The sequence below is a fragment of the Mandrillus leucophaeus genome, unplaced genomic scaffold (genome assembly GCF_000951045.1).
Source record: "Mandrillus leucophaeus isolate KB7577 unplaced genomic scaffold, Mleu.le_1.0 Scaffold1325, whole genome shotgun sequence".
NCBI lineage: Eukaryota > Metazoa > Chordata > Mammalia > Primates > Cercopithecidae > Mandrillus > Mandrillus leucophaeus.
The window spans coordinates 126652-148785 of NW_012101283.1; the positions used below are offsets into that span (position 1 = coordinate 126652).

The window sequence follows — 22134 nt, forward strand, 5'->3', positions numbered from 1 at the left end:
TAAGCTGGTCGGCGCCCGGCGCTGCCTGGACCAATCGCTTGGCAGCGCATCTGAACTTGTTGTGATTGCTAGGGCGACCCGCTCTGGGAGGGAGCCCCAGGCATTCCCGATTACGCTGCGACCTCTAAAGGCAGTGGGACAGAGGGTTAGCCGTTAGCAGGGCTGGGGCGCCCGTGGGCTGCCGCTAGGGCTGTGAGCCCGGGATTAGGGTTTTGGCCACGTTGCCGCTCAGGGTGCCCAGCCCTGGGGCCTCAGGGCTGAGTTTGACCGACCTGGACGCCGGCTTCTGTGCGGAGTTCCTCCTTTCGTTCAAGCATTGACCGAGCGCCTTTTTCTATTTATCTTCTGACACTGAGTCTCGCTCTGTCGCCCAGGCTGGAGTGCAGTGGCACGATCTCGGCTCGCTGCAACCTCCGCCTCCCGGGTTCAAGCCATTCTCCTCCCTAAGCCTCCCGCATAGCTGAGATTACAGGCGCCCGCCCCCGCGCCCGGCTAATTTTTGTATTTTTAGTAGAGACGGGCTTTCACCATGTTGGCCAGGTTGGTCTCGAACTCCCGACCTCGTGAGCCGTCCGCCTCGGCTTCCCAAAGTTCTGGGATTACAGGCGTGAGCCACTGCGCCCGGCGAGGGCCAGTTTCTATATCGTGGAACATTAAGTGAACTTGTCTGCCTTTCCAAACTTTGGCGCCACTAGCAAGGTGCGGAGGCTTCGTGGTAAAGGAATAGAAGGCAGAAGGTTGGGGACAAATATGATGGGAACGTGTAGAAAGAGTGTCGGAAGACAGTACAGAGGTGCAGAGCGAAGGGGGATCATATGTTCCCAAAGCTTGTTGGGGCAACTGGAATCAATCTGCACACTTCAACCTCTTGTCGAGACTGATGGAGTCGGAGGTATTTGCCGCAGGTGGGTGCACAAGACACATGGTTGCAGATGTGAAAAAAAAAAAAAAAAAAAAACTGAACAAAACCACCCATGTCTCTAATGTTTCAAATAAATAATATACATTTGATTTTATTATTTATTTATTTATTTATTTTTGAGACAGGGTCTCGCTCTGTCGCCTAGGCTGGAGTGCAGTGGCCTAAGCTTGGCTCACTGCAACCTCCACCTCCCAGATCCAAGCGATTCTCCTGCCTCAGCCTCCTGAGTAGCTGAGAGGTACAGGCATGCGCCACTACCACCCGGCTAATTTTTATATTTTTTAGTAGAGACAGGGTTTGCCATGTTGGCCAGGCTGGTCTCGAATTCCTGACCTCAAACTATCCACCGGCCTCAGCCTCCCTAAGTGCTGGGATTACAGGCGTGAGCCACTGCGCCCAGCCAAATAATATACTTTTAATTAATTTATTGATATTTAAATTTATTTTAAAAGTTTATTTATTTATTTATTTAGAGACAGGGTGTCACTCTGTTACCCAGGTGCGGTGGCTCACACGTGTAATCCCAGCATTTTGGGAGGCTGAGGCGGGTGGATCACAAGGTCAGGAGATCGAGACCATCCTGGATAACACGGTGAGACCCCGCCTCCACTAAAAATACAAACAAATTAGCTGGGCGTGGTGGTGTGCGCCTGTATTCCCAGCTACTTGGGAGGCTGAGGCAGGACAATCTGTTGAACCCGGGGTGGGGCGGAGGTTGCAGTGAGCTGAGATCATGCCACTGCACTCCAGCCTGGGTGACAGAGCAAGACTCCATCTCAAAAAAAAAAAAGTTTTTTTTGTGTGTTTTACAAACTTCAAGTTAGTATGTGCACATAATATGAGCAAATATACATATGCTGAAAGTTCTTATAAGGGTTTGATGTGTGGATGATCAAAAACATTTGCAACCATAACTCTCAGCCATTCTTTAGCCTCCAGGGATCCGTAAGGCAGAAGTGATTTGTGTGTTTGTACTTGGTGTTCTGGAAAGGTTGTTCTGTCCCTTTCAAATGGGGTTGAAGGGTCCTGATGGAAGTAGACAGTATTTAGACTAGAACAGGTGAGAGGGCTTGACTTGGCACATGCTGGGGCTGAAGACTGCAATTTGGAAAAGGGCAGTAAAGGTAGGGACTGTCTAAGGATGGGGTAAAATTGGCCAGAGGGAGAAAGGAGTCAGCTGGAAAACCCAAAGAAGGAAAACCAAAAAGTTGTGTCCTTTTTGAAGGAAATGTGAATTTTTGTATTCTACTTGCCTGTGCTCTTGGGCCTACCTGACGCTGTCAGTGAAACTCACCTGGAACTAACCACTTGGCAGCCACCAATTCTTGTTTTTGCCAGAGGTCAAGGAGAGCAAATGCAGTCAGAAGACTGCTGTCTGTTATTGTCAATCACTTCAGCCTTCCCTGAAAAGCCCGAGTGGGCAGGTGGAATATCTGACATGAAGAACTGGTGGCTTTGTCTGCAGGAAAAGGGAATAGCTAAATTAAAGGCAAGAGAATGTTCCTAGTTGGTTTAGGGAATCAGTAGTTTACCCCAGGACTCGGTGGCTCACGCCTGTAATCCCAGCACTTTGGGAGGCCGAGGCGGGTGGATCACTTGAGCTCAGGAGTTCAAGAGCAGCCGGGGCAACATGGCAAAACCCCGTCTCTACAAAAAATACAAAAATTATCCTGGCGTGGTGGCATGCGCCTGTAGTCCCAGCTACTCAGGAGGCTGATGTGGGAGGGTCACTTGAACCCGGAGAGATGGAGGCTGCAGTGAGCTGGGATCACGCCACTGCACTTCAGCCTGGGCAACAAAGTGAGACCTTGTCTCAAAATAAAAATAAAAATAATAATAATAATAATAATTATTATTATTATTATTTACCCTAGAAGAGAAGGAGGAAGAGGTGAGGATATCTAGTGCCCAAAGAGAAGTCATTTGGACTGAAAAAACAGATGGAACAAATGATAGCAACAACTCTTGAGGCAGGGACCTCCAGAAACAGTTTTTTTTGTTTGTTTTTTGTTTTTTGTTTTGAGACAGAGTCTCACTCTGTTGCCCAGACTGGAGTGCAGTGGCACAATCTTGGGTCACTGCAACCTCTGCCTCCCGGGTTCAAGTGATTCTCCTACCTCAGCCTCCCGAGTAGCTGGGATTACACCCAGCTAATTTGTGTATTTTTAGTAGAGATGGGGTTTCACCATGTTGGCCAGGCTGGTCTCAAACTCCTGACCTCGTGATCCGCCCGCCTCAGCCTCCCAAAGTGCTGGGATTACAGGCATGAGCCACCGTGCCTGGCCCAGAAGCAGTATTTGATAAATAAGGAGGCCAGGCGAGGTGGCTCATACCTGTAATCCCAGCATTTTGGGAGGCCGAGGGGGGAAGATTGCTTGACCCCAGGAGTTTAAGACCAGCCTGGGCATCATGGGAAGATCCTATTTCTACAAAAACAGATTAAAAAATATTTTAAAAGGCATGGAAGGCATATGCTAGTGTAAGTATGAGGTACATTGAGTATCCACAGGGAAGTATAATGACACCTGTCACTTTTGCCTGCCGGGCATCAGGTTGCAGCACCTTGGTTTTCTTTGGGGGAACCATCTGTTCTCCACTCTCAGTATGCATGGTTTGCATGTGGATGGCCCCAACGCTGGGCCCTGGAGTGGGCACATAAGCAGGTGCAGCCAGCCAGCCACTCAGACTGATGCAAACATAATGCCATAATCCAATCTGGACCAATGAGGGTTAGTCCCCAGGGACTTGCACTGAAGTGTTGGGAATGCCATCCTGCGCCACAGAGAGGGAGACTAAAAGAAAATGATATTTGGAATGGGCATTGCAATGGGAATGTGTGTGCTGTAGTAAACTGTGTATATTCAGGGAGGTGAAGGGAGAAAAAGGTTTTTGTGGTTGTTTTTTGTTTGTTTGTTTGTTTTTAAGGCAGGGTCTCACTCTGTTGCCCAGGGTGGAGTGCAGTGGTGTGATACTGGCTAATTGCAGCCTTCACCTCCTAGACTCAGGTGACCCTTCCACTTCCGCTCCCTCAAGTAGCTGGGACTACAGGCATGTGCCACCATGCCTGGCTAATTTTTTTGTATTTTTTGTAGAGATGGGGTTTAACCATGTTGCCTTACACTGGTCCCGAACTCCTGTGCTCAAGCAATTCTCCTGTCTCAGCCTCCCACAGTGCTGGGATTACAAGCATGAGCCATGGCAGCAGGCTGACAGAGGTGTTTTTGTTTGTTTATTTGTTTTTCAGATGGAGTTTGGCTCTTGTTTCCCAGGCTGCAGTGCAATGGCGCGATCTCGGCTCACTGCAACCTCCACCTCCCGGGTTCAAGCGATTCTCTTGCCTCAGCCTCCCGAATAGCTGGGATTACAAGCATGGGCCACCATGCCCAGCTGATTTTGTATTTTTAGTAGAGACGGGGTTTCACTATGTTGGTCAGACTGGTCTTGAACTCCCAACCTCAGGTGATCTGCCCTCCTCAGCCTCCCAAAGTGCTGGGATTACAGGTGTGAACCACCATGCCTGGCCAACAAAGGTTTTTAAAGAAAAAATGAGAATTACATAATTGTTTTCAGGTAATTATCCTTGGCTACAAGGATTAATAACAAAGGTGGCATCAGTCCAAGTTTGGACAGGCAGTTGCTGGGTAGTGTCTTCACAGAAGTATTCTCTCTGTGTCAGGTGATGATAGCCATTGTACGAGGTTAGAGTTTTTGCAGAGTCTCATGATGGGTTTTGCTGTCAGGTATCACGCATGAGAACCTTCTCGTCATGGCCTTCCCCAGCTCCGGTTTTCAGGTTTTTTTTTTAAGGTGGGGTCTCGCTATGTGACCCTGGCTGGAAGTGCAGTGGCTTTTCATGGAGCGATCCTACTACTGATCAGCATGGGAGTGTTGACTTGCTCTGTTTCTGAGCTGGCCCAGTTCACCCTTCCTTAGGAAACCTGGTGGTCTCCTGCTCCCAGGAAGTTACCATATTGATGCTGAGTTTAGTGAAGACACCAGATCAGAATAGCATACCACAGCCCAGAAATCCTGTGCTCAAGTGATCCTCCTGCCTCAGCCTCCCTAGTAGCTAGGAATACAGGTGTGTACTACCATGCCTGGCTAACTAAAAAAAAAAAAATTTGTAGAGACAGGGTCTCCCTATGTTGCTCAGGCTCATCTCGAACGCCTAGGCTCAAGGGATCCTCCCACGACAGCCTCCCAAAGTGCTAGATTACAGGGGCGAGCCACCGCACCTGGCCTAGCATGGAAGTTTTAACCTGTTCCATTTCCAGCCTGGGCTGGTTCATTCCTCCCTAGACAACCTAGTGGTCCTCCACTCCCAGGATACTGATGCTGAGCTTTTTGTGGCCACCTGATTGGCATGGCACACTATAGCCCAGAACTCCTAGGCTCAAGCAATTCTCCTGCTGCAGCCTCCTGAGTAGTTAGGACTATAGGCATGTGCCACCACACCTGGCAGGGATTTTTTGTTTTGTTTTGTTTTGTTTTGTTTTTTGAGACACAGTCTCACTCTGTCACCCAGGCTGGAGTGCAGTGGTGCGCTCTTGGCTCACTGCAACCTCCATCTCCCGAGTTCCAGCAATTCTCCCACCTCAACCTCCTGAGTAGCTGGGACTACAGGCCTGCATCACTACGCCCAGCTAATTTTTCTATTTTTACTAGAGACAGGGTTTTACCATGTTGGCCAGGATGGTCTCAAACTCCTGACCTCAAGTGATCCACCCACCTCAGCCTCCCAAAGTGCTGGGATTATAGGCATGAGCCACCACACCTGTTTTGTTTTTAATACAAGTGACTCCATTTTGCTTCTGGCAACTTTCACATTTCCCCTTTTTGATCGTGATCTTTCTTCAAAAGCAGTGGGTTTGGATTGTCCCTCAGTACTGGGATGGACCTGTCCTGGGCTGTTGGTCTGGTTCCAGATAAGAGGGAGTGATTGACAACTAGGAGTCAGTGTCAAAACCCCTTTAGGCACATCTGAGCAACACTGGAAATTCGGGGAAAGTTGCACTCAGACTAAGTCTACCTGAAGTCCATCTTTACGTTCAATTTTTTGTGTTCCGTGGTCTTTTGGCCATCGTCTGGAAGCCCCAGGCCAGCATATTCTGTTAGCAGCTGTACTTCTGCAGAAGCTTCACAAGTAATAAGTACAAATTGTTAAAAGGAAAATACAAATTAATATTAATAGTAATATGATACCCCCAGTTTTCATAATGGTTTTGAGCTATGAACCTAGGCTTAAAGGCAATCAAGTCAATAAATCAAATGACCATGGGGAATTTGGTGAGACCCATTATAACCTATGTGACCTGTTATAACCTATGTTTTGTAATTTAGTGTATATGGGGCCTCAAGTTCTCCAGGGAAATTTATCCAGGTTCAGCAGGTGCTATTAGCAATAGAACAGATATTTCCTGATTTAACCAATAGATACTGAAGGTTCTCTTAGGTCAGGTTCTGTGAGGTTACTGATAGAAGCTATTGATTGTGCAGTTTAAATTACACCATTATCCCGTCAACGAAAAGGCAGACATAAGAAAGGAAAAGTGAAGCTCTCAACTTCTTCTTTTTTTTTTTTTTTTTTTTAGACAGAGTCTCGCTCTGTCGCCCAGGCTGGAGTGCAGCAGCATGATCTCGGCTCACTGCAACCTCTGCCTCCCGGGTTCAAGCAATTCTGCCTCAGCCTCCCGAGTAGCTGGGATTACAGGTGCGTGCCACCACACGCAGCTAATTTTTAAAAAATATTTTTGGTAGAGATGGGGTTTCACCATGTTGGCCAGACTGGTCTCGAACTCCTGACCTCAAGTAATCCACCCGCCTCGGCCTCTCAAACTGCTGGGATTACAGGCGTGAACCACCATGCCCAGCCAAAAATCTCAACTTCTTGTTCTGGTTTGCAGTTTGAATGTCTCTGGTTATGGCATCAGGTGGTTTGGAGAACTTCCTGTGTGACCCATACATTAGGCATGAGACTTGTCCCTTGATATTTATACCAAGTTTTCTAGCTCCAGCTTCAAGGCCTTTAGCAACATAACAGGTTTTTTTTTTTTCTTACTTGGAGAGTTTTAGCCAAATATTAGAGGAAATTAGGAGGATTTGGGGTCTAGTCTTGTCTTCATGTAGATAAGAAACAATGCAAAGGGCTGCAATCTAATAACAGGCATATTTTAGTGTTTTTCCTTTAGAAACAACTATTTCTGGGAGGCCAAGACGGGCGGATCACGAGGTCAGGAGATCAAGACCATCCTGGTTAACATGGTGAAACCCTGTCTCTACTAAAAATACAAAAAATTAGCTGGGCGTGCCAGCAGGTGCCTGTAGTCCCAGCTACTCGGGAGGCTGAGGCAGGAGAATGGCGTGAACCCAGGAGGTGGAGCTGGCAGTGAGCCGAGATCCCGCCACTACACTCTAGCCTGGGCAACAGAGCGAGACTCTGTCTCAAAAAAAAAAAAAAAAAAAAAAAAGAAAGAAAAAGAAAAAGAAACAACTTTTTCTCTCTAAGGTCATCCTGATTTTTACTAAAGATAATCAGAGTAATACAAATTTGTTTGTAAAATAAATTTACTTTGATCAAATTTTGCCTGCAAGAATAGTGATTTGACCACATAGTAATCTCAGATTTTTTTTTTTTCAGATGCAGTTTCACTCTTGTTGCCTAGGCAGGAGTGCAATGGTGCAACCTTGGCTCACTGCAACCTCCACATCCGAGGTTCAAGCGATTCTCCTGCCTCAGCCTCTTGAATAGCTAGGATTACAGGCATGTGCCACCACACCCGGCTGATTTTTGTGTTTTTAGTAGAGACAGGGTTTTACCATGTTGGCCAGGCTGGTCTCAAACTCCCGACTTCAGATGATCTGCCCACCTCAGTCTCCCAAAGTGCTGGGATTACAGGTGTGAGCCACTGTGCGCGGCCTGTTTTTTTTTTTTTGAGACAAGGTCTTGCTCTGTCACCCTGGCTGGAGTGCACTGGCACAGTCATGGCTCACTGCAGCCTCAACCTCCTGGACTGCAGCAATCCGCCTGCCTCAACCTCCATAAGTGCTGGGATTACAGACATGAGCTACCAAGCCTAGTCCCATAGAATCTAAACCATCTCTAGATTATTTATCATGCTTAATACAATACAAATGCTATGCAAATAGCTATTACACTGTATTGTTTCTTGTTTTTTGATAGGATCTCACTCTGTTGCCCAGGCTGAAGTGCAGTGGTGTGATCTTGGCTCATGACATCCTTGACCTCCTGGGCTCAAGTGATCCTCTTGTCTCAGCCTCTCAAGTAGCTGGGACTACAGATGCGTGTCACCATGTCTGGCTAATTTTCTTTATTTTGTAGAGATGGGGTCTCGCAATTTTACCCAGGCTGGTCTCGAATGCTTGGGCTCAAATGACCTGCCCACCTTGGCCTCCCGAAGTGCTGGGTTATAGGGCATGAGCCACTGTGAGAGCCTACACTGTATTGTTTTTTTTTTTCTTGAGATGAAGTTTTGCTTTTGTTGCCCAGGCTGGAGCGCAATGGCATGATCTTGGCTCACTGTAACCTCTGCCTCCCGGGTTCAAGTGATTCTCCTGCCTCAGCCTCCTGAATAGCTGGGATTACTGCCACCACGCTTGGCCAATTTTTTTTTTTTTCTTTTTTTTTTTGAGACAGAGTCGCGCTCTGTCGCCCAGGCTGGAGTGCAGTGACGCAATCTCGGCTCACTGCAAGCTCTGCCTCCCGGGTTCACGCCATTCTCCCGCCTCAGCCTCCTGAGTAGCTGGGACTACAGGCTCCCGCCACCACGCCTGGCTAATTTTTTGTATTTTTTAGTAGAGACAGGGTTTCACCATGTTAGCCAGGATGGTCTCGATCTCCTAACCTTGTGATCTGCCTGCCTTGGCCTCCCAAAGTGCTGGGATTACAGGCATGAGGCACCGCGCCCGGCCACTGTATTGTTTTTTACTTGTACTATTTTTTATTGTTGTATTTTTATTTTTTTCAAATATTTCCAATCTGTGGTTGGTTGAATCTGTGGACATGGAACCCCCATGGATATGAAGGGCTGACTGTATGCTAGTCTGTCTTCTGGAGATGTTTGCAATTTTCCATAGCAAATCTAAAGAGTGAAGTATGTATGATCCTGCAGTGGATCCATCATTACACATTTTTGTCCAAACCCATCGAATGTCCAACAGCAGAGTGAAGCCTCATGTGAGCACCAATGCTGGTTCATTGACAGCAACAGATGGGACGCTGGAGGCTGGCAGGGGGCACACAGGAACTCTGACCTTTCCACTCAGTTTTGCTGTGAACCTAAAATGGTTCTAAGAAAGAACATTTACGGCCGGGCGCGGTGGCTCAGGCCTGTAATCCCAGCACTTTGGGAGGCCGAGACGGGCGGATCACGAGGTCAGGAGATCGAGACCATCCTGGCTGACACGGTGAAACCCCGTCCTACTAAAAAATACAAAAAATTAGCCAGGCGTGGTGGTGGGAGCCTGTAGTCCCAGCTACTCAGGAGGCTGAGGCGGGAGAATGGCGTGAACCCGGGAGGCAGAGCTTGCATCCGGCCACTGCACTCCAGCCTGGGCGACAGAGAGACTCCGTCTCAAAAAAAAAAAAAAAAAAAAAAAAAAAATTTAAAAAAAAAAAAAAAAAAGGGAATACATGTAGAAAGTTCCTGATGCAGAGACAGGACTGGGTGTTGGCTGTGTGATCTTTTCAGTCCTGGAATCACCATCATTTCCTGCCTGGTGAGTCTCTCTTCCAGGGCACCCCTGTGCCTCCAACCCCACATGTGCCTGCTCTGGAAGCACTTTTGTCTTCTGAGGCTCTGTCTGAGCTCTACGCTCTTCCTGGGGTCGGCTCTTAAGTCCATCGCCCCTAATGTGGTCCTGTCAAGGACACCACAGTGCCTCCCATCTAGGAACTGCCTTCTCTCCTTTCGCTGAACTCAGACTGCTTCTGGGCCTCTGGATTTTATTCCAGCAAAATTGCTTCTAACTTGCTGGCTCTCGCTCAGCGAAGGGAGGTATTAACTGTAACCTGCGAGACACGCGAAAAGCCTAAGTGACTCAACCCCTCAAACCCTGACTTCAAAGGCAGTCAAAGTCTGTGGGCGACACGTGCTCTTGGATGATGATGGGGGTGTGGCAGGGGGGGCCTGGGCTGGTGTTAATCCCTGTCCCTGTCCCTACAGGCCTGCACTGGGTCAGAGGGAGTTGTTGAGTTTCCTGCAGCCCCTGAATGTGGAATCATGTCTCCCAGACAAAGCCATGGTGGCACTACCTGGGGCCGCTCTGATCACTGCTGGAGTCACATCTCAGTCACAGCAGGGCCTGTTGGTGGCAGGAGCCCTTGAGACAAAAGGCTGTCTGCTAGGGCTGTGGGAGCAGGTTGGTTAAGACTCTGGAATCTGTCCTCCCACATCCCAGAGGACACCATCACCCCTGACTCCGCACTGACAACAGCATCTGAAGGCATTTCTTCTGTGGGGCCATCACTTTATTAAGGGGTCATCTAGAAGGTGGGCCCCCTGACAAACTGCGGACAGGACCATGATCAGGCTCCAGCTGCTTTACCACCCCGGGCCAGCCTGCTCATGAAGCAGCCACCGGGTTTGGCTCACTGGAAGGAATCACACTGGAAACATGTTTAGCCCGCAGTGCAGAGGGTGGTTCCAGAAGGGAGAGGTTCTGGAAGATGTCCCAACCTGCCGGGGTCTGCTCCCAGAGTTGCACAGTGAGGGGCGGGCACCCAGGGCTGTTCCAGGACTCGGGATGGGGACGGAGATGGTGTGAAGAATGCAGGAGGACAGGGCTAGATGGGCTGACCGGGGGAACAGTGTTACGAAAAGGAGGCGGGTACCCTGGGCTCCCGTGACAAAGTGCGACAGAGCTAGCCCCTGCAGCCCCCATATCCTCCACCACCTTGAGACCACATTCTGGTCACTGCCTCAGAGCCCCAGTGTGTTGGGGCCACAGAGCACTCCTGCCCAGGCGTGGGGTGTGGGCCTCGGCCTCCGTCCACCCGGCAGCGCGCGTGCCTCCCTTGGCCTGGCCTCCCTCGGCCTGGTCCTGGCGCTGGCCGTGCTAGCTGGCCGTGCTTCTCCGCGGGATGCAACCTTCCATCTCCAGTGCCTCGGGCCAGCCTTCGTACTTGTTGGTGTGCTTACTGTTCTTCACGTGCTGCGGGGAGGGGAGCAGAAAGTCATGCCCTTGGCCCTCAGGGACAGGGGACAGGAGTGGACCAGGGCCCAGGCTTTCAGTCACCTGTGCTGTGCTGGCCAACAGTGCACTCTCCGGGCACTCAGCCCCTCCACCCACCCCAGGGAAACATGGCACCAGCTGTGCTGGCCCACCCCTCATAGCTGGACTGGGGATGGTCCCCTGCTGGGGCGTGAGCAGTCGGGGAGCCGCGTGGCATGTAGGCAGAAGGGGCGACGGGCTGCCCTGTGCTGGTGGGGATGATGCCAAGCACCCACCATACCTGCTCAAAGGGGCTCTTGTTCTGCACACCCTTGGCCCCCACAAACACCCAGCTATCCCGGAAGGCCAGCTCCTTGGCGTTCCTGCTGCCCAGCTCGCTGAAGAGCTTTCTGGTCTCTTCATTCATCCTGCAGCATGGGAGGAAGAGGTGTCAGCTGTCGCTGCAGAAGGGCAAGGCTGAGGCTGGCCTCCCCAAGTACTTACTTGGTGGCTGGGTCGTCGTAGGATGCCACGAACACCAGGGTGCCTTCGTGCAGTGGCCGAATAAACTTCAACAGGTCGTTGACATCTGGCGGGGGGCAGATGCCACGGAACAGGGGTCATCAGGTACCACTGAGCACCCTCCCACCAGCCCCTGTTCTCCAAACAAGGAAACAGAAGTAGGGATTGCCCTGGGACATGCCCCGCCAAGGGACAGACTGGTATAGGAAGCTGAGGCATCCCCATGACCTCCCACAGCCTCTAAACCAAGCTGGTGATGCCCCTGTCATTTCCGAAACCAAGGAGGTGACGGAGAAGCCCCAAGTACAGACAGAGAGAGAGAGAGCAGTGTCTCAGGGGAAGCTGCCCAGGTCATTTTGCTGCAGTCAAAATGCAAGATGCTGCGCTATAACTCACCTCCGGCCCACATGTCAAAGGCCCGGGCCTCGATGAGCTCGCCGCTGACCCCTGTGTCAGGAGGGAGGGCCCTGCTGGGTGAGCCAGGCCAGCCTCAGGGCACGGCAGGCGGGCAGCAACGGGGGGCAGCCCTTCTGGAAGCTTTCAAACAGTCCCCCAATATTCATTCATTTGTTCAGGCAGCTGCATCCCACCCCAAGCCATGGTGCCTCTGTCTGGCATTTGAGGCCCTCTGGGGGCTCCATGAAGCACCCCCGACCTCCCAGAACCCTCCCCAGTGCTTTATTTTTTGCCATCGTGCCTTTTTGTTCATTGGGTCACTCCTCTGTGGAGCCTTCGGCTTTGCACAGACTCCTTCCTGGGCCTCCCTGGGAGATCCTGAAGGGGAGGGGAAGGGAGGGCAAACACCCAGAGGCCTCCTGGGGAGGGAGCAGGGAAGGAGGGCGGCAGGCCACACTCAGCCAGGGGCCTCACCGTTCACCAGGGCGATGTTCAGCCCACGGCCCACGTTGTCCTTGACGCTGCTCATCAGCCTAGTTAGGGGCGGGGGACGGGGAGATCCCACATGGGCACATCTGCTCCACTCTCCCTTGCAGACCCGGCCCTGGATCCCCCACTCCCTCCCTGATCCCCATTCACCCCAGGGAGCTCACATCTTGTCCTCAAGGCAGATCTTGGGCCCAATGACGTTGGCGGCCCCGCTGACCACACGGAAGGCCAGGTGCTCCTCAGGACATGGCTGGGGCAGGCCGCACTTGTACTTCCTGGCCCGTGGCGCTGGGCAGGGATAGCAGGTGTTACCCATGGGCCTGGCCCTGAGGTCACCTGAGATCTGAAGGGGAGGTCAGGACCAGCACACATGGTAGAATAAGTGACCGCAGAGCAGGGAACAAATAGGGGGATGTGGCTCAGGCCAAGGCTGGGGACACTTCCATACTCTATGTCCTACTGGTGAGGCCACAGGGACCCAAGACAGAAGGATTTTCTGTTACTGGTGGGAGAAAAGAAAGGATGCTGAGGGCTGGCCTGGGCCACTGCACAGCCAGGAACAAAGCAGGGGTGAAGTAAGTCAGGCTGGGGACCTAGCTGCATGGATGAGGCCAACCACAGCAAAGGCAGTGTGGCAGGGGGTGCAGCCTGTCTCCCGATTTTGATGGGGGTTGGTTGGGAGGACTGCAGCAGGATGGCTTCCCTTATGGGTTGAATTCTGTCCCCTCAAGATATGTTGAAGTTCTAATCTCTGGTACTTCAGAATGTGATGTTTGCAAATAGGCCTTTGCAGAGAAATGAATTCAGATGGGGTCATATTGGAGTAGGTGGGGCCTTAATGCAACATGACTGATGTCCTCACAAGAACGGAAGTGACAAAGACACACAGAGGGAAGACAGCCATGGGACACTGGAGGAAGAGACAGGAGTGATACAGCCAGAGGCCAAGGTATGCCTGGGGCCACTGGAACCTGGGGAGGTCAGAAGGACCCTCCTGTAGAACTTTCAGAGTGAGTGCCGCCCTGGTGACACCTTGATTTCAGACTTCTGGTTTTCAGAATGGGGAGAGAATCCATTTCTGTTGTTTAAGCCACCCAGTTGAAATGGCAGTTCCAGGAAATGGATACAGGTTTTGGCACCAGAAGTGTCATGCTTAGGTAACAAATACCTAAAAATGTGGAAATGGCTTTGGAACTGGGTAGTCAGTAGAGGCCTGTCTTAGTCCATTTGCTGTGGCCATAACAGAATACCACAGACTGGGTAATTTATAAAGACAACAGATTCATTTGGCTCATGATTCTGGAGGCTGGGAAGTCCAAAAGCATGGCGCTGGCATCTGGTAAGGGTCATCCCGTGGCAGAAAGGTGGAAGGCAGAAGCAAGCGTATGAGACACAGAAAAAAAGGGGGCTGAACTTCAAGGTAATTAGAGCCCTCATGACCTAACTACCTCAAAAAGGTCTTGCTCTCAAGACCAACACATTGACATATTTCAACATGAGTTTTGGAGACAACATTTAAACCACATCAAGGCTGTAGAAGTTTGAGGTACATGTTAGAAAAGGTCTGGATTGCCTTTAAGAGACTGTTGGTAGGAGTATGGATGTTAAAGGTAATTCTGGTGAGAGGAGGGGAGAGCAATAGACACAGCCTCTGTGGTCTTAGAGAATACAAACATCATCATGAACAGAACGTTGCTAGAAACATGAATGTTAAAGGTGCTTTTGAGTTGGGTGTGGTGATTCACGCATGTGATCCCAGCACCTTGGGAGGCCAAGGTAGGAGCATCACTTGAGGCCAGGTGATCAAGACCAGCCTGGGCAACATAGTGAGACCCCATCTCTACAAAAAATACAAAATAAGCTAGCTGTGGTGGTGCATGCCTGTAATCCCAGCTACTCAGGAGGCTGAGGCAGGAGAATCACTTGAGCTATGATTGCACCACTGCCCTCCAGTCTGGGTGAGAGAGCAAGACCCTGTCTCAAAACATTCAAAAAATAAATAATAAAAGAAAAAGAAAAAAAAAGGTGCTTTTGGTTAAGCCTCAGAGGAAAATGAGGGACATGTTTTTCAGTTATTGGGCACTGGAGGAAAGCTGATGCTTGTTATAAAGGAACTTGGCCCAGGCGTGATGGCTCACACCTATAATCCCAGCACTTTGGGAGGCTGAGGTGGGAGGATCACTTGAGGTCAGGAGTTTGAGACCAGCCTGACCAACATGGTGAAACCTCATCTCTACTAAATACGAAAATTAGTTGGGTGTGGTGGCAGGTGCCTGTAATCCCAGCTAATCAGGAGGCTGAGGTGGGAGAACAGCTTGAACCCGGGAGGCAAAGGTTGCAGTGAGCCAGGATTCCTCTACTGCACTCCAGCCTGGGTGACAGAGCAAGACTCCGTCTCAAAAAAAAAAAAAAAAGACCTTGGTTGAATGTGTTCTAGTGTTTTGTGGAAAGGAGAATGTGTAAGTGCTGAGTGCTGAACTTGGATATTCAGCTGAGGAGATTTCCAAGCAAAGTGTTGAGAGCATAGCCTGACTTCTCCTTGCTGCTTATAGTAAAATGTAAGAGGAGAGACATGAGGAAGAAACTGTTGAGCACAAAGGAGCCAGAAAGCAAAGATGTGGAAAATTCTCGGCCTAATCATGTTACAAAAACTGCAAAAGTGTCCCCTGGAGAGAAGAGCAAGGCTGTTCAAGCGTTTGTCCCAGAGCTGAGGTATGTGACTTGTGGGTCCACTCAACCCTTTCAGCAGAAATCTGCAATGAAGATGGGGTTATCTAGGAAGCGTCTGTAGGAAAACTCTGGCTTTATAGCTTGCACCCTATAACTTGCACAAGAGACCAACAAGGCTCTTGAGAATCGTATACCAGCAGAAACACTGCTGACCTGGAGTGAAGGGGGCGGAGATAAGATGAAGGGACGGAAGGGTGGTCCCGAGGGTGGGGCTGTCTCCTGTTTCAGAGCATGGGGTCATTCCGGCAGGCCCAGAAAAAAGAATCTCAGGTCACAGAGGATTCCTGATTCCCCTCAGGCCTTGAAACCAAATGAGTTTTGCCCTGCTGGGCTTTGGGCTTGCTTGGGACTGGTGGCCTCTTTCTTCCTTCCAAGTTGCCCTTTTGCAAGTGGGAGTGCCTATGCTAGGCCGGCCCGCTATCACGTTCAGGCAGGAAGCCACTCAGTTTCTAGGTTTCCAGTGGTGAGCAGCCCCCGTGAACCGCGATAGCTGGTTTTGGGAGGAATAAATGGAAAACAGAAGCCCTACAGGACTGGGAGCAGGCAGGGGCATCACAAAGGGAAGGGAGGTGACAGGGGCCTTACCTGCAGTCACCGAGCTCTCTGGACCTGTGGATACAGAGTGGTTTCTGTTAGTGTGGAGCCTCCCAGGGCCTGCGGCAGGGCAGCCTGGCCCTCCTTACACCGTGAAGTGTAGACACAGGCAGTCAGGCTCAGGGGCTGGGGGCTGAGCCAGGCTGACCTCGGCATGCTTCCCGCTCAAGTGTAAGTCATGTTCAGATGAAAAACTCCCTACTCCAGGAACAGGGGAAACGGCTTAGAAAAAGGACTTAGATGACCTGGCCGGGCAGAGTGGCTCATGCCTGTAGCACTTTTGGAGGCCGAGGCGGGTAGATTGCTTGAGCCCAGGAGTTTGAGACCAGCCTGGGCAACATGGTGAAACCCCATCTCTACTAAAAACACAATAATAATAATAATAATTAGCCGGGTTTGGTGGTGCGCACCTGTAGTCTCAGCTACTCGGGAGGCTGAGGCACTAGAATCGCTTGAACCCAGGAGGTAGAGGTTGCAGTGAACCGAGATCGCACCACTGCACTCCAGCCTGGGAGACAAAGTGAGACACTGTCTCAATCAAACAAATAAAAAAGTACTTAGGTGACCTATTACCAGTCAACAAGGTGTAGAGTCCCCTCTCCATCTCAGAGCCTACAGGGAGCAACCCGGGCATCACTCCCCATGTTCAGTGGAAGCTCCCTGCCCCTTACTCTGGCCCTACTGACTCCAGTTGGGCACAGAATTCTAGTGATCGGGTATTGGCTTTCCTAGATGAAGCAACTGGGTGGTGGGGGAGGCTGTGCCTAATGTCAGGAGACAGACTGGGGACAGCCAAAGGTAGCCTGCCAGGGAGGAGATAGAAAACCCAAGTCAACCCCCAACCCCAAGCCTCAACCACACGCCCATGTGGCCACCTTGGTGGCCTCCAGAGAAGGATAAGGTGGGGTCCCACACTCACTGGTGAAGAGTTGCTGGATGCGAGGAAAGCCACTGCCAGGCCCACCCAGGAGGATGCTGACCACGATCCATGTGAGACCCACACTGACGACTAGGGCCACAATGCGGAGAGGGCCTGCAGGCAGGACAGACGCGGGGTGGGGTCACCTCAGATACCAGCGAACCCCAGAATGACCCCATAGCCTTGCATGACTGGATCTCCCCTGCCACTTGGGAAGAAGTGGCTGGAGGACAAAGAGGTGGAGAGCTGTTGCCTTCCACCAGGCCTGAGAGGGAGACTTGAGCTCCCTGGCAGGTGGAAAGAGGAAACTGAGTTCAAATCCTAAGGCTGCTGGGTTTGGTTCTCCCTGGCGGGTCTGAGAGGGGACTCTCTGCTCGAGAAGGGCTCCATCCCTCTTTCCAAGAACCCCCTCAACTTCCTGCCTCTGAAACCACCAATATATTTGGGTACCCACCTGCCCCTCCTTTCCTCCTGTTGAGGGAGAAGGGTCCCTACTCCCTTTTAAGACCAGTCCCAGCCAGGCGCAGTAGCTCACGCCTGTAATCCCAGCACTTTGGGAGGCCGAGGCGGGTAGATCATGAGGTCAGGTGTTCGAGACCAGCCTGAAAAACATGGTGAAACCCCGCCTCTACTGAAAATACAAAAATTAGCCGGGCATGGTGGCGTGCGCCTGTAATTGCAGCTATTCAGGAGGCTGAGGCAGGAGAATCGCTTGAACCTGGGTGGCAGAGGTTAAAGTGAGCCAAGATCATGCCACTGCACTCCAGCCTGATGACAGAGCAAGACTGTCTCAAAAAAACAAAAAAACAAAAAAACAGTTCCGTCATCTGCTGGGACCTGGATTGCAAGCTCCCCAGCCTTCTCTGATTTCTTGTAATAGTGATCACTCTCTCTAGCTCGCTCTTTCTCCTGTATTTTCAACATCTCCAATGTTAAGAAAGCAAACACTCTTCTTCAAAACCACATCCCCATCCTCTTTCCCCTAACCTTTCTTTTCCCTGTCAACCCCCTCAAAAGTCATCTATACTCATTCCATCATCTCACCTCCTACTCCCTCCCACCCTACTCCAGTCTGGCCTGGCTTCCACCACCCCACCAAATCAGCTTGTTGCCAAGGCCGCTGATGACCTTTGTGGTGTCACCAACCCTGGTCACCTGTCAGCCCCCATCTTCCTTGACCTCTCAGTGGGCTGCCCATGTCCTCCTCACAGAAGCACTCACTTCTCTGCTGGCTTTCAGGACAGCACACTCTCCCGACCCGATCTCTCTGGACACTCCTCATTCTCCTTAGTTAGATCGTCTCCTCTACCCTCCCCTTAAAAGCTGGACTTTCCCAGGCTTCCATCTCAGGCTGCCTTCTGGTCCCTACCTGTAGTGTCTTTTTTTTTAAAATTTTTTGAGATGGAGTCTTGCTCTTGTTCCCCAGGCTGGAATGCAATGGCACAATCTCGGCTCACTGCAACCTTTGCCTCCTGGGTTCAAGCGATTCTCCTGCCTCAGCCTCCCGAGCAGCTGGGATTACAGGCACCCGCCAACACGCCCGGCTAATTTTTGTATTTTTAGTAGAGATGGGGTTTCACCATGTTGGCTGGTCTTGAACTCTTTTTTTTTTTTTTTTTTGAGAGGGAGTCTCGCTCTGTCGCCCGGGCTGGAGTGCAGTGGCCGGATCTCAGCTCACTGCAAGCTCCGCCTCCCGGGTTTACGCCATTCTCCTGCCTCAGCCTCCCAAGTAGCTGGACTACAGGCGCCCGCCACCTCGCCCAGCTAGTTTTTTGTATTTTTTAGTCGAGACGGGGTTTCACCGTGTTAGCCAGGATGGTCTCGATCTCCTGACCTCGTGATCCGCTCGTCTCGGCCTCCCAAAGTGCTGGGATTACAGGCTTGAGCCACCGCGCCCGGCCGGTCTTGAACTCTTAACCTCAGGTGATCCACCCGCTTTGGCCTCCCAAAGTGTTGAGATAACAGGCGTAAGCCACTGCGCCCAGCTGTCTTTTTATTTTTTTGAGACGGAGTCTCGCTCTGTCGCCCAGGCTGGAGTGTGCAATGGCACAATCTCGGCTCACTGCAACCTCAGCCTCCCGGGTAGCTGGGATTACAAGCACCCACCAGCACGCCCCGCTAATTTTTTTGTATTTTTTAAGTAGAGATGGAGATTCACCATGTTGGCCAGGCTGGTCTCAAACTCCTGACTTCAAGTGATCTGCCCGCCTCGGCCTCCCAAACTGCTGGGATTACAGGTGTGAGTCACCGCGCCCAGCCTGTAGTGTCTTTTTAGATGATGTCATCTACTCCCAGCTCTTTAATTAACCACCATGTGTCAATGACTTCCTATTTTCTAGTTCCAGCTGTGGCCTCTCTTGAAACCACTCCCTGCCAGCTGGTTCCTCACTGGCCAGCTCCACTTGGATATGTCCACAAAGTTACCACCTTAGCAAGTCTGAAGTTCAATTCCTGAGTTCTTTCCACTCTCCACCCCGCCCCAACCTATCCCTCCCCAAGGATCTTCATCTTAGTTGTCCAGGTGACAGTAGGGCTGTCATCGGGTTCATGTCGAAGCCCACAGCCACTTTTGTCACTTCCCCTCTAAGATCACGGCTCTCCACCTGGACTCCCCACCTCCTCTCTCTCACCACTCATTTTCCAAAAAGCAGCTGGTCTACTACCTGCGTTGGGAGAGACTGACTATACTAATCCTCCTGTCATAGCTCGGGGAGCTGATGTCCTCAGAGGTGAAAGGATTTGCTTAAGGTCAAGGAATGAGTGTTTGTACAGAGTCCTCCGAAATTTCCAAAACCAAACCCAGTGGTCCACCCGCGCCTCTCCAGACACAGATGTCGGGACGCTGGGCCTCCATCCAGGTGCCCTTTTCAACTCCCTCCCGTTCGCTGCGGAAGCCACCCACCTGCCAACCTCATGTCCACTCTCCTCCTGCTGGGTTGGGACCGCCGGCAAGTGCACTGTTTGGGGGGAAAGCGGAAGAACGGGTTTGGGTGGGGGTCAGGGACAAGCCTGTGCAGGACCCCTGCTGGGGGCGGGCGCGATCGGTGCTACGACCTGTTTGTCCAGCCGCCCGGCCAGGCAGGGCTCCTCGGAAACGCGCGGAGAAACCCTGCCTGGCCAGGAGGGGCCTCAGGAACCCGTTGGCTCACGATCTTGCCCACAGGAGCCTCCGGGGCTGGGACGTAGATGTGGTTCTCCTGGGCTCGGGCCGTTCCTCCAAGCCTGGGGACTGGCGACGTGGGCCGGGCCGGAGACTTGTCTGGCCGTGGGGAGACGTGGACTCGGTCAGGAAGGCTCCCTGTCAGGCCCGCTGACCCGCTCCGCCGGGAAAGAGGAGGCAAGGTCGCTGCGCAGGGCGGCCAGGCAGGCCCGGCAATGGCGGCCAAGGGCGGGGCCACAGCCCGTCGGCCCCGCCCCCGGCAGCAGCCGCGCCGTCTGGCTCCACGCAGGCCCCGCCTCCAGACCCGCCTCTACCGCTCGCGCTGGCCGCCTGATGGGAGGGGCCTGAACCTGCCCCGTCCCTGGATCCCTCGTCGGCCCCGCCTCCGCAGTACGTTCAGGCTGAACCCACCGCCCGCGGAGTGGGAGGGGCCGCGTCGGTCCCGCCCCGGAAGCCTCCCCTCGGCCCTTTCTCGGATGGGAGAACCCTGCCTACCTAGGCTTGGAGGGCTGGGGCTGCGCTTGCGCCCTGAGGTCAGATTTCTGAGGCGTGGGAAGACGCAGATGGATCTGGGGCGGAATTAGAACCTGTTCCAAAGTTGATCCATGCGCCTTGTAAGGGCAAGAGAGGCACAGAGGCGCAGATAGGGAAGACCGCAGGATCCAGCGTGAACCTCTGGCTGCCTTTCCTTAGAGTCTGTTTTCTGTCCAGAAGCACGTTCTTGCTGTCTCTCGTATCACTTTTATAATGGGACGGGGCGCCTCAAACTATTTCGACATCCTTGAAAACTCTTGCCTTCTCCACCTGCCTGATCTCTAACACCCTCCCCCTCAGAGCTGCTCAAGCTGTTGTTTACGCCACACCCCACCCTAAAAGCAGAGGAGAATAAAACTTTCGGGGGGCAGTGGAGGGGGGAGTTTAGCGCTATAACCCGAGGCTTTCACAGCAAACCAGAATTTATTTTGAGGCCTCTCAGGGTCAGCTTTCAAGTCACGTGATTTTCGTGGCCTACACAACTCTTTTCACTTGAAAACAAGTGTGACGTCGTGAATTCTCTAACAATAGGAAAAAAAGAAGGCTCTAGAAAGAGCGGTGCTTGGCTTTCCCTGCGGCTCCAAGCGGTGCCAGCACCCAGCGGACTGTGTGGACCTGGGGTGGTCTCCAGCCTCAGGCAGACACGGCCCTTCGGCTTTTCTCCAGTCACTTCAATTCTGCCTGACTGCCTGGCTCTCTCCCCTCCTCGCCTGCCCGCACGCTGCCCCCACCCCTGCCCGGGCTCCCTCTGCCCATCAGAACCCGGGTCAAGCTCCCGTCCCTTCTGCCCTGCCGGCTGCCCCAACTGCGCCCTGACCGCCTACTGCGCTGGCATGACCGGGGCCACCCTGGCAGCTGATCCGTCTGGAGGGCAGCAGCAGGGCCGAATGAGAACCACGGAAACCTCCCTGCCCTTTGACCCAACTTACGGGAATCTCCTACCCTCAGGGAAACAATGCAAAATATAGAGAAAGTTTATAGAGTCGGGCATGGGAGAGCCCTGGTTAGAATCCAGCAGTTCCTATACTGGAGCACGCAACAGGGTCAAGGTAATCCCTTTCAGCTGCCTGCTGCTGGAGCCAGGGCTTTGCATTTGCGTTTTGTCATGGAATTTGAAAGCCTCGCAAGTAATTATGGTACCAAATCTTGGGCTCCATGCCCTCCCCAGGGCGGGCCCAGTCGAAGAAGTTCCAGGTTACTCACACCCTTGAGCTGCCAGCTAGGCCCAGGGCGGCTGCCATGCGGTAGTTCTTCAAGGACAATGTTTACGTGTTGCTCAGAACAGGCAATTATGAAAGGTTGCTTTAATGAGTCCCCCTGAGCATTGGGAAGAATCACTTGAACCTGGGAGACAGGGCAGGGGTCACAGTGAGGCAAGATCACGCCACTGCACTCCAGCCTGGACAACAGAGTGAGACTCTGTCTCAGAAAAAAAAAAAAAGAAAGAAAATAAAAGAAAAGAAGAAATATCTATTGATAGAATTTTTTAAAGAATATTTCTTTAAATATTTATATTTCTATGGACATATATATGAACCCATAAAAGTAATACACGGGCCGGGTGTGGTGGCTCAAGCTTGTAATCCCAGCACTTTGGGAGGCCGAGACAGGCGGATCACGAGGTCAGGAGATCGAGACCATCCTGACTAACACGGTGAAACCCCGTCTCTACTAAAAAATACAAAAAAAACTAGCCGG

At 51.8% G+C, this 22134-nt stretch overlaps 1 protein-coding gene across 4 annotated transcripts; it reads right to left on the bottom strand.

The window, feature by feature from the left end:
* Positions 1–10502: 10502 nt before the first annotated feature.
* On the bottom strand, positions 10503–20139 carry FAM3A (family with sequence similarity 3, member A). Of its 4 annotated transcripts, none has more exons than XM_011972971.1 (10): positions 19797–20139; positions 19645–19699; positions 16743–16856; positions 15815–15838; positions 12664–12787; positions 12485–12543; positions 12011–12061; positions 11597–11681; positions 11394–11520; positions 10503–11092 (listed from the first exon to the last, which is right to left on the bottom strand). In XM_011972971.1, exons 2-10 carry the CDS (start codon positions 19655–19657, stop codon positions 10997–10999), a joined length of 693 nt encoding a protein of 230 aa, XP_011828361.1. In that variant the 5' UTR covers positions 19658–19699; positions 19797–20139; the 3' UTR covers positions 10503–10996. The 4 variants fall into 4 exon arrangements, with proteins under 4 accessions (XP_011828361.1, XP_011828362.1, XP_011828365.1 ...); XM_011972972.1 differs by having other exon boundaries at positions 19892–20107; XM_011972975.1 differs by lacking the exon at positions 16743–16856 and having other exon boundaries at positions 19797–20098.
* Positions 20140–22134: the final 1995 nt, after the last annotated feature.

Coding starts and splice junctions, on each gene's coding strand:
- FAM3A (XM_011972971.1), bottom strand. Junction 12,544..12,663: donor ATCTGCCTTGAGGACAAGAT/GTGAGCTCCCTG, acceptor GCCCCTAACTAG/GCTGATGAGCAGCGTCAAGG. Junction 11,521..11,596: donor TACGACGACCCAGCCACCAA/GTAAGTACTTGG, acceptor CCCATGCTGCAG/GATGAATGAAGAGACCAGAA.